Raw genomic sequence first — 12,562 nt, forward strand, 5'->3', positions numbered from 1 at the left:
CCAGCAAACACAACCACTTTCTCAGTAGTTAGGCTGTGGAAAGAGTTATCATGGGATGTTGTGGATGTTATGTACAGGTGTACATGGACTCAATGGCAATTTGATAGCTCCTGCACTCTTTGTGTGTACGAAGCCACAATCTTCAACAGGATGAGTATTGAGGTTTGATCCTGGAATTATAGGGATGTAAGGGAAATTGGATGATTGTAATGCAGTCTGTGGTTTTAGACAATAGAAGCTTTGATCGTGTTTAATTGATGCAAATCACTTTTTAAGTAATTCATCTTTTCTTCGCTTGTCCAGATCAGATAAAGCTACAGATGACATGGCCAAAGTGAAGACAACGCATGAACTGATGAGAAACAGCATTGCCTTCTGAAAACATTAGCTTCCTATTTTCTGGAAATCCTAACTGCAACTTTACAACCAAAAGAGACCCTGATATTATGTGATTGATCATTGAGCAGTTTGCAAGAATGGAAAAGCAAAGGACTCCACTGGCTGTATTGCATCAATAACAAATTCAAAAATTCAGCTGAATCAAAGAATTAGTCCAGCCATGGGTGAAAATGCAAGTTTTTGGGAAAGCTTGATATATGCGCATCCTACGTGTGTCACCTGGAAGCAAGAGGCAGAGGGATCTATCTACCACCTAGCTAGTATTCTCTTTGTTGTTGGCTTCATGGGTGGAAGTGGATTCTCTGGGCTTCTCTATGTCTTCAGTTTGCTTGGATTAGGCTTCCTCTGCTCTTCTGTTTGGGCTTGGCTGGATGTCTGTGCTGCTGATATATTCTCCTGGAATTTTATACTGTTCGCTATATGCTTTGTACAATTCATTTATGTTACCTACCAAGTTCGGAGTGTTTCCTTTGACAAAGAATTCCAGGAACTCTACAGCGCTCTCTTCCAGCCTCTAGGAATTTCTTTAACTGTCTACAGGAAGATTGTCTTGTGCTGTGATGCAGAAGTGATTACCCTGGAGAAGGAGCACTGTTATGCTATGCAAGGCAAAACGCCTATTGACAAACTGTCTTTGCTTGTATCAGGCAGGTTTGTATCAGTTTGCTCAGAGTTGCTTACTGCAAGTGTCTTCCCCTCCCTTTCTTGAAAATGAATGCAAAAAATTGCCTCATTTGTGTATTGTTTGTTCATTTTCCAGTACAGTAGATTAAATATTAATGTGGGTAATATAAATATTAATAGGCTAAATACACTTGTCTAGGACAACACTAATGTAGAAACACTAAGCACAAAATCTGTAATAGCCTAAAGAAAAGGATTTAAAATCATCCTTTTCCAAAGCACTGTATCACAGCACTTAACAGGTTAGGCACATAAAGGGAACAAGCATGTGCCTCAGTCTTAGGCTTTGTTTTGCTATCTATTGCTTAGCTGATGAACACAGCATCTTTTTTATTTTTCCTGTACCAATATAATCTGAAGCAGGACTAAAATGTAGTTAAGAAACTACATTTCTTATATACAGAGTGAAATGAATATACAGAGGTAAATAGGTCTAATAGGGTATACTGACTTAGCTATAGACTTTCTTTGAAAGAAGGGAGGTCATTAGGGGGAGAATAAAGTCTTATAGCATGCTTCCATTGCAGTGAGATGTAGCTAAGCCCTATCCAGAACTCACATAACTGACCCTACAGTTACTGTATGCTGTGGCCTTTTGTTAGACCCCAAGACAATAAATCCCAGCTGCTTGAACTCTTTGCTCTCTGAACACCCTTTTTAACAACCTTGCTGGTGCTTTTCTGAAGGGAAATACTTGCTTATGTACTGTATGCAGAGTGGTCCTGGGCCACCACAGTGGTATATGGGATACACAGAGATGATGGCCATGGTCTGAGTTTGATGGGACACTTTGTAGGTGCACTTTGGCAGCATGCTCCATGGGCAGATGCAATCTGTGAGCTGCTTGAAGCTCATTCAGTACTACTGACAATGAACAGTATGGATCTTAAGTAGTTAGCCTTACAGAAACCCAACTTTGGAGCATTATTTGTAGCTGTCAAGAAAGTACCATGTGGAGGTTGCTTTTGGACACAGTCATGCTGAGAGAGAGGTGCTCATCCTTTTATATGCACAGCCACACCATTGCCATGCGGAGGAGGTCCTGCCGTGCTCCTTCAGGCAGTGTAGGGCGTAGGGCTGCTGCTTGTGCTTTTGCAAGCGCAAACGCATGCGAAATGGGGACTCTTGCAGCTTGCTTTGAGGTTCAAGCAAATGTTTCCTGCTCATGGCCTTCAAACTTATATAGAATTTTTAAAAAGAAAACTGTTCAAAGAAAGATTTTCTTTGGCACCTGCAGGAGGCCACAGCATTCAGACAGATGCCATACCTCCTTTCTGTCTCCTGCCTCCAGAGACAGTCTTGTGGCAGTCTAATTTGCGTCCAGCACACGGAGAGTCCTACACAGTGCATGGCATGGGGACCTCCTGCCTCATGCTCCGTCTTTGCCACTTGATTCCCTGTGAACTGCACATTTGCTATACCTAAGGTATATCCTTATGGCTTCCAAGGGAAGGAGGCAACCGGTGCTGTGAGGTGAAAGACCAACGCACACCAGCACACACTAGGATTTCATGAGCAAGCTTGCAAGTTGCTGCACAGAGCTGCCCCGGAGAGAATAGAGTGTGAGCTGAGTGTGGCCTGGAATTTCAGCTGCACGTTTGTCTAGTATTCTCTCTCAACTAGTCTGATCCAACTGGGTTCAAAAAGTGTAGTGCAATTAATATAGAGTCAGCCAGTGGTTGTTTTTCCATGCTATCAAAACTATAATTAAACTCTTCACCTAATAGAAATAACATCATGTTGCAGTTGTTGCTGCTGTACACATACACAGTACTAACAAATTAACATATCTTATCTTGGTAGGATCAGAGTGACAGTTGATGGGGAGTTTCTGCATTATATTTTTCCTCTTCAGTTTCTGGATTCTCCTGAATGGGATTCACTGAGACCCACAGAAGAGGGAATTTTCCAGGTAAAGTGGAGGGTTTCTTGGGTACCAGAAAAAAAACTGCTCAAGCACTAATTGGTTTAGAAATAACTTCATTTACTTGTGGGTTATGTTTCTGAAATCAAACATCTGGCATTCTGTTGACTTGGGGAGGGATGTCCATTGGACTGGCCATGCTGTTTGTATCTTTTTTCTGTTTGCATCCTGTTAGCACAAACAGGTGTTTCCTAAAAGCTGATCCAAGAGGTGAACTCGTTTGCATTTGTTGGCTGTGCTAATATAGCTAAAATACCTGACAAACCACATCCAAGGGAGGTGGGGAGAAGATGCTTTACCCATTGGAGGTGAAATTCAGAGTATGCTGGTTGTGATACTGCATGACATGGGGGCACAGTGAGGGACGTGGTGTCCTTCCAGGCTGTCACCTGTGAGCCCTGCACTGCTGTCAGTTAGTTGGCAGCAGGGTGATAAGATGGTCACACCTCACAAGGACAAGAGCCCCTTGTAGAGAGCTTTCCAGACCTGCTTTGCCAGTGTGATCTGCTGAGTGCAAAGCAGGGCTGCACATCCTGCTGCAGCTGCCATGCACAGCACAGGTGTGCTTATCCTGTTCACTGTTGCCAGGTACAGTCTTGGGTGTCCCCTCCCTGTCAACGCTCTCTTTTGCCTTTTGCAGCCTCGCACAAATGGATTAAGTGGCTTTAGCTGCAGCAGATACAAAGAGATAATAATTAGCTGATTTTAATTTTCTGTTCTCTAGGTAACGCTTACAGCAGAGACAGATTGTCGGTATGTGGCCTGGAGGAGAAAGAAGCTGTATTTGCTGTTTGCTAAGCACCGTTTCATCTCACGCCTGTTCTCAATTTTAATCGGGAGCGACATCGCCGAAAAACTGTACGCCCTGAATGACAGGGTGCACGTGGGGAAGGGGTTTAGGTATGACATCCGCTTGCCCAACTTCTACCACACTTCGCTTCCTGAGACACCCCCAGTGCCACCCCCACGCCGCCTGCAGAGGAGGTCCTCGGGGCGGCCACGGCCAGGTGTCCCCAATTGCAGCTCCCCCAGGAAGCAGTAGCTTGGGGATGTCCTCCCTGACCATTCCCAGAGCTGATCGGGGAAGCATCTGAGTGTAGAGATGAAGTGGAAGGAGACTCAGTAACGCCAAAATTTGACTGAAGTGCCACTTACTTTAGCTGGAGTAGCTTGAATTCTTCCTGTAGAGCCAGCTGGTTGGCTTGTGCATTTTGACTACTCGTGCAACATGTTTTGTTTCTGTTGATTGTTCTGTTGATCTTCTAACTTCAGGAGGAAAACAAATGATAATAGGCTGGAGTTTTATCGTAATTGTGGCAGCCTCTGTGTAGTGTTTATTAAAAAAAGAAACCAGAAGACAAGAACACAAAACCAACCAACTCTAACCACAGTATTTGTGATTATATTTTCTCTAAATTACTTGCTGTAATAAAATACACAGTTCTACATTAATGCAAACAACCAAGCTGTCTTCAAAACACAGCAACCTGTTTATAACACTGAATTGTTGCCATGTGAGCCTTGTTCCAATTAACGTGAAGAATGTTAGGGAAAAAGCAACCAGTTGTTTTGTTCTTCTTTTTGAAGAACTGGAAGAGTTTGAAGTGCTCGAATTCTTCTAACAAAGAAACAAAATAAAACAACAAATCTTGTCCCATGGGTGACCGCTTCCTCTCAGGCTGTCCTAAAAGGGCATTATGTGAAAACAAGCATCAATGTAATTACTGGCATTGGAAAAGTAAAGCAGTTAATTGCTGCAAATACGTACTAGGGAAATGATTGTGCAGTGTTTCTAATAGAATGTAATACTACAGGCCCTGAACTTCCAGGGTGTAAGTGCCATTCATGACATGTACAATAAATATTGTTAATCAATCAACTGTCAAACCATGGGAGTTTGTTTTACAGTATCCTTTTTAGCCAGGTTTGTCAGGAAGAAATTGAGAAACAGCTGCAGCAACAAGAACAATTCTGAGCTGAAGCATTCTTGCTTAGCTTCCAGAGTCACTTCTCTGTGCCTATGAAATTCTTGATTTAAAATGTATTCTCTTCCTGAATCTATGGTGTTTTAGTAAAATAAGGGAGCATCAGATCAAGCTTAAGTGGGAGAAAGTGGGTTCTGAACCTTGAGGTCGCTCTGCCTTTGGGGAGAAGAGTTTGAATGTCTTTTCTAGCTCACCTTCCTGCTGCTATGCTTGATGCATGCTAGTAATCCAAAAATAAGAAGCATTACTATTTTATGAGACTGTATTGCTGCTTGATAGATCTCGAGGTAGATCACTTTTTTAATATTTAAAATCAAAAACTGCTGTGCTGTTTGGTAGGGCAATGGCCGTGTATTTGTGTGTGTGCAGGTACGTGTTTGAGTTCAGATCTCGAGGGCTGGAGGGCTTAGAACAGCGCTGCAACCTTGTGCTCGAAAGGTAATTGGGCAGCGTGTATACAACACATTTGTTAGAAGGGGTCTGAAACAGCACCTGTTTGCATGGCCTTCAGTGTATAACAATGCTGTCCACATTCTCATTTTAGCTTTAGGTCCCTTCCTCAGAGAGAAATCTGCCAGACATAAATAGCAAGAACATGTAATGCAATACTCCCTAATTTTGTTAAGAACCGTCCACATTATGTATTCTGTGTTTGTTACACTGTGAAACTGCTGTCATTTCCTTAGTGAAAAGAGAATTGTTAAAATGTGAGAGGAGAATTCACCAACAGCTGTTGAAGGCCAGCTCAGGAAATAACCAAGGCACCAAGTGCCAGAGCCTGGGAACACGTTAGGGGCATGGCTGCGCTCCCTGATTGGATGCTGCTCATTAGGTGACAGCGAAGGGATGAGGGAGCAGGCTGTGTGGTGGGACTCAGAGTGGTGTCTCCAATGCTGTGCTCAGCATCATGGCTCCACCTGCAGCAGCAGGTGTCCTCATGTCATATCCTGCAGTCATACCTCTGCAGACCCACCAGGATCTTGCTGGTTGCTGCTCTGTGTGCTGAGGGGCTTTCACACTCTGTTTTTGATGATTTGAAGTAGCCCCCTGACCTCCCTTCCTGGTGAAATGTCCCAGATTTACAAATTTCTCTTGGTATAAAATGCGTTGGACCAAAATGAAGTTTATACTCACCTTTTTATATGTTAACAGTCCACAAACATAAAAAGATTATAGTCTAGAAACAAAAAGATGGGGTTCTAGGCTAAGGCATAATACAAAGCTTACTGCTCTTCCCAGTATTCTTGAATATATGGAGTTGTCCCATACATACCTAATAGAAAACTTGCCTTAAACAGGGCCAGCATGATTGTCTTTAAAATAAGACCAAGGAGTCATGTCCAGCCATTTCTGTTTCGAGTGTATACATTCTGTTTAAGCTATAGCATACTGCTTAGAGAGAGACCTGTTCTGCAGTGATGGGTGCTCCATTACATACTTGAGTATTTTCTTCTTCTTTGTGACTAGCCTGTGCTGTAGTGTCAGTCATCTTTCCAACCACAGCCATTTTTGATGCTTTGGTTGATTTGGTTACTGTCAGTAATCCCTGTTAAGATATGGCTGAGTCAGTATCTGAATATCCGAATGAATGTTCTTGTTTGGCTTTTGGTACGATGCTTTTGGGGCTTTGAGTCACCTTCTAAAAATCATTTCCTGGTTTTTAGCATCTGTTTGAGTCATGACTAGCAGAACATTCTGACTGTAGAATTCAGGGCATATATCTACAATAAAATATGTACACACAAAAGGACTGTAAGTGAGACACCAAGCTTTCTCCACCCCTGTTTTTTGAGTCTTGACGGTGCTCCTAAAATGTACTGTAGAATACTCTCTGCTATGTGATTCATAAGATTATATTTTGGGAGATCTGCATTATTTACTCTAAGTAAAGAAGTGCTCATACTGATGTCAGTGAAGTAATACAATCTTTGTGATGTCGTATGCGCCCAGTCCTAATTTATAGGTTAGTGAATGTTTGGAGCATGATGAAGCTCTGCTTTGAGCGTTACCTGGTTGTGCCTATGTTATTACTCAGGAATAGCTTCAGGGAGGGGATCGAGCTCCTTAATAATTGGTTTAAGTGAAAGGATAATTGCCTTAATGCTTTGTGAACTGAGGACACTATCATGAATCCTCTTCTTGCTCAGCAGACTTCCCTATACTCACGTTTTATGTTTTGAACAGTTCCATAATCTTCTGTGGGGCCATGTCTACATTTGTATGTGTTTACAAGGAAGAGCAGCCGAATGTGGTGTACGTGGTTGTTTGCTTATTCATCTGCATCTGTTCACAGTCCAGAATTTTTGGGATTTTGAACGTCATGCTGGAATCACCCTTCCAGCCTGCAGAAGGGTTCAATTTTCTTATTATTGCACATGCCAAAAAAAAAAAACTACATAGCTGAGGACAGTCCAAAGAGCCAAAAAGAAAAAAAAAAGAAAAGAATTCCACTCAGCTTTATAGAGGTCTTATCCAGGAGAGGGCTTGTCGGTTGTTAGTATGAGATTCAAAGCAGGTCTTCCCTATCTGGCAGCCCTGGTGGCTGGTTGGCCACAGTCCTTTGGCAGAGCAATGCACATCTGATAAATGCCTTAAAGAACCATGAGACTGACCCTCAGACTGACCCTGCAGTTCATTGGGTACTACTTGCTTAACAAGCAGTAGTGTAAGCACAGGGAACGGATTCTGAGGGATGCTTTTACTCCAGCATGTAACGCTCAAAACAACACAATACCAGAAAAGAATGTATCTCTGAGTACCTTTATAACTAATATGCTATGCAAGGTAAATTGAATGTACTTAGTGAAAAATATTTGATGTGATTGCCTGTTACAGCAGAAGCTGGACTGAAGGCTGAGGAGGGCCAGCCCAGTCCTACATTTTCAAGAATTAATCACCTTGTAGATGTGGTAGAGTGATCAAAGGAAACTCAGTAATGCAAATAATTGTTTCAAACTATACACCTGTGTATGACCTCTGCTAGGATAAAGCTGGGAAAGCTGGATGCAAGCTTGGGTGAAGTTGTTGTTTCATCAGACCTCTAACAAGGCATAAGCTTGCAATACTTAAATATGTTGATGAAACATTTCTAGCAAAAAATTTAAAAAAAGTGCTGAGTATTCAATTATTGCAAATGATAAATATAATACTTAATTTGACTCCATATACATGGAAAATGAAAATACAGTGCAGTACTCACATAAACAGGTCTTGCAAACCATCTGTTAAAAATTAAAAGAATCCATAAGCTAATTAGATAGAAGCAAACTGTTTGAATAGACAAAAGGAAATGAACATCTATTTGCTGAATCCACATTAACAGATTAAATATTTTCCTTTCTCTCTATCCCTCTAATAGCAGAGTGCGTATTTCTCTGCCCCAAAGTGTTACTGCATTATAGACATTTTTTACAGTACGGAAAGGTAAATACCTTGTTAAGCTTGCTTGTTAATCTCTCTTGAAAATACATACTGGTCTTACATTAATCATAGAATCATAGAACCATAGAATGGCCTGGGTTGAAAAGGACCACAATGGTCATCAAGTTTCAACCCCCCTGCTGTATGCAGGGTCACCAACCACCAGACCAGGCTGCCCAGAGCCACATCCAGCCTGGCCTTGAATGCCTCCAGGGATGGGGCATCCACAGCCTCCTTGGGCAACCTGTTCCAGTGCGTCACCACCCTCCGTGTGAAAAACTTCCTCCTAATATCTAACCTAAGCCTCCCCTGTTCCAGTTTAAAACCATTTCCCACAGTTCTATCACTATCCACCCTCATAAACAGCCATTCCCCCCCCCCCCTCCCCCCCCCCATTTATATGCTCCCTTCAAGTACTTCAGGTTTCCTAAGGGAACACACCCATTTCTTTTTTTTTCTGTTTGTCCAAATCTCATATTACCTTTTCTTTCCGGTAGATTTCTGTGGGTCAGCAGATGTGGTGTTGAAGTTGTCAGAAGTAAATGGCTGAAAAAAGAGAAAGGCTTGAATGCTCTGGTATTAATGACCTGGATTACAGGTTTGAGCACATTGTGTGTTAAAACAGTGAAGTGAGTGAGCAAGTTGTTCTCAATAATCCAGATTATTAATACCACCAATCAGAACATAGAGGTGCTGAAGAACTGTTTGCTATCTCACTTCATATTTCACTGTTCACAGTCTGCATCTTGTGTTCTGTGTGGGTCAAAAGAGTTGACTGAGCTCAGCATGGAAATACCTCCCAGAGCATCAAGATGTGGAGCTCTGTATGTCTTCCCTGCTGTGTAAGAGTGAGGCACCAGCAGCACATCCTGTGAGCAGCCAGCTGCTCCTGCCAGCCCAGGGACCAGATGGAACTGCAGGGAGCACCGCATGGAAACAGGTCTGGAGGGTTCAGGGTCACATCTACCACGACGGGTGTCAGACCCTCCACTGAGGGAGCAGCTTTGCAGGTGGCTCTGCAGCAGAGAGTTTTCACCCAAGTCATCATTCTGCAAGGCACAAGTGCTGTTAGACATTGCCATCAACTGGGAAGAAGGTGGGGTATTCCTAAAACCTCCTGGGAGCAGAAGGACTTTATAGCAACTATTCTGCTGTGGATTCCCAGACATTGTCCCATCCACCAGAGCCCCTAATAAAAGGGATCCTTGGTGTATTGTGGGGATATCAATATTTCCCCATATCAGCAGGGTCTTGCAGATAAGTGCATTGCAGATGATTGAGAACGCAGACACTGATGTTATATAAATAAACAAGCACAATAAAATAATGGTGGTGAATAACTATTTTAGCCATGAATCTCTTAAGCTTTCGTTGAATCCACCAGTAATTCTCACCCAAACTTGTCTATAGCCTGGGGGATGTGGTGGTTTTTCAGGAGAAAGGCATAAAGATCCCTTAGGCTGAGCAAGATGCTGACAAGAGAATCCAGATACCTAGTACTGGGCTTGGGCTCGTGCAGCTCCATGAGCAGGATGTGGGCAGGTGAACTGCGGTGTGGTCTTAAAAGCCCATTAGGTACTCCTCATATCTGCCCATGTGTATTTTCATGCACTGTGGTAAATGCAGAATGACTTATCCCCTGAAAAAAGTGAAGTAATACAGTCCACGTCTGGTAGGATATACGAGTATGGGTGTCAGACATCGGTATGAAATAGCTGCTCGGCTTGAAGTTGGTACTCTGGTTCATGTAAATTCATGTTAAAAGCTTTAGAATTTGTAGTTGTAGAAGATGCTCTATTTTACTATGAGATTTAGCTTAGGAAAAAAAAATATTTTGAATATGAGGCAGAAGTGTCCCGTTTTTGTTGGCAGAAAGGTAGGGCTCTCCCAGATGACTTCTGGAAGCGGCTCTCCCATGTGAAGTGAATGGGAGCACTTCTTGACAGCCGTACAGCTCCGTGCTCTGATGTTCACCGGGTCTCTGTAGTCTTTGCAAAGCACACTGTGTTCTTTCAGTACATATGTCCATATTTTAAAGAATTAATGAGTAGTTACTAGCGGGAAGAAACTACATGTTGATGTTCTGAAATCAGATCTGCAATATAGAATATTTTTTTACTGCTTTTCGGTTTTACAAAAGATTCTTAGTTTTCTCATTACCATAGTCATTGCTGTTTTAGTTCTGAAACTTCCTTACACAGCAGCGTGTGTACTTAAGCCAATATTACATGCAAAAGCAATAATCACATAAATATCTGTCTACTGCAGTATGTATCCCTGTTTTTAACCCTATACGATAGAGGTTGGTTTGTTGTTTTTTTCTTTACAGAACAAGGAAGTACAATAAACATTACTTAGAAGAGTGGTCTTATTTATTCATTGAAATCGGAGGACTGTATGTGTTTGCCTTTGCTTTCAAAGATTGCTCAGACAGCAGCAAGCAGCAGTGGTGTCAGATGGGCACGTTTCTGCAGCTGTTTATAAGCTGCAGGACTGAGGTCCAGCTTCTGGGCCCACACATGAGTGCAGCAGAGGAGCTCAGTTGATGTGGGGCAGCCCCTCCTCTGCAGCTGCTCCGTGCTGACTGTACTGTCATGGCCGAGGAAGCAGCTAACGCAGTCGAAAAATTGGGTGTTTACAATCTCCAGGTTTAGGATTACTCTGAGCAAGTGCATCCAAAATTCCTGCTTAACATTTGGGCTACAGCAACCTGTTCTGTGCATTTGGTCTGAACTCATGCGTTCCTGCTTTGCTTTTTGCTCTTGATACATCGTTCCTAGCATTTATTTCAGCTTACTTTCTTCCCAGGTATGAGTGATCTTTTCCTTCAGTGGATTATTGATTTTGTTTCTACCTTTGTCCTCCTCTCTTTGTGTTGGTTTTTGTTTTGCCAAGAGAAATCTAACTTAAAGAAAGCTGCCTCGTGCCCACCCCCAGTTCTTCTGAGCTCATCTATTTACCTTTTCTTCCCCCGCAGAGCGTGCAGTGTTTTCACTCTCAAATCCTACATGCTTTTCCTGTCATTTGTTTAAGTAATGCTGTGGGCTTATCTTCTGCCTCCCCCCAATTCCTCTTTTTTCCTCCTTCCATGACTTATTTATTTATTTATTTATTTATTGAGTTCTGTCTGCCTTTCTGGATGTGTTAAACATTTCTCATCTACTTCTTCTTATTTTTTTTTCTCTTGAAATAAAATTGTAAATACTTACCAATAATAATAATAAAAATATACCAGCACTCCCCCCCTCATCCCTCGATCTTCGGAAACAAGCAGACCCCTTTGGGAAGGGCTCCCCACGCTGCCCTTAACAGGCTTTGGCAACAGGTGTGCAGTGACCCAGCCTTGTGACATGGGGGGGGAGGGGAGAGGGAGGATTTATAGCAGGTCCCTATTTTTTTTTCTTTTGGTCATCATGTGATGTAGCCAGCACAGCAGCCTCTGTGGGCAACAGGCGCAGAAACCATGCTTGTGAGCAGCCCATGTATGTATCTACAGAAATCCCTCTGAACACCAGGCAGAAACTGCTGTGCCATGCATGTGATGGAGCACTGGCAGAGGCTGCCCAGAGGCTGTGAGGTCTTCTCCCTGAGATCTTCAGAAGCCACCCAGATGTGGGCCTGGGCACCCCGCTGGGGGTGTCCCTGCTGGAGCAGGGGTTGGGCCGGATGGGCCCAGAGGTCCCACCAGCCTCAGCTGGTCTGTGATGCTGTGATTTAAAAGACTGGTAGAGAAAAGGCATCTTTTGGCTTGCAGATGCTGAGGAAACTTCCTGAAGCTATAAATGGAAGCATTTCATAGAACTTGCCATTGTCTCAAAATAGCCACATCAGCCTGGCACATCTGGGACCCAGGGTACAGCAGCGAGGTACACAAAGCTGTTGTTCCCTCTTCAGTGAAAACTTTGCCTAAAAAAGGCTATGGAATCAGTGGCGCCCACTGGGAAGAGGAAGAGTGTTTGCAATGTGATGAGGAGCTATGTGGCAGCTGCTCAGCACAGCCTCTTGCTGCCCCACTAAGCAGGGTGTGCTTAGTGCTAAGCAGGGCCCAGCAGGGCCTTAAGCAGGGCCCAGCACCAAGAGTTAGGCCGTGAGGAGCACGGAGCACAGCAGTGGAGACATTTGGAAAAAATTCTTCTCAGAAACAGTGGTG

General features: G+C 43.2%; 1 protein-coding gene across 1 annotated transcript; it reads left to right on the plus strand.

The window, feature by feature from the left end:
• The first annotated feature begins 511 nt into the window (after positions 1-511).
• Positions 512-4,860, plus strand: POPDC3 (popeye domain containing 3). Its single transcript, NM_204697.2, is given in 3 exon segments — positions 512-1,050; positions 2,887-2,995; positions 3,732-4,860. Coding segments are annotated over 3 exon segments (918 nt in total). The 5' UTR covers positions 512-559; the 3' UTR covers positions 4,050-4,860.
• The last annotated feature ends 7,702 nt before the right edge of the window (positions 4,861-12,562 follow it).

This window comes from Gallus gallus, chromosome 3 (assembly GCF_016699485.2).
Source record: "Gallus gallus isolate bGalGal1 chromosome 3, bGalGal1.mat.broiler.GRCg7b, whole genome shotgun sequence".
Classification (NCBI taxonomy): domain Eukaryota; kingdom Metazoa; phylum Chordata; class Aves; order Galliformes; family Phasianidae; genus Gallus; species Gallus gallus.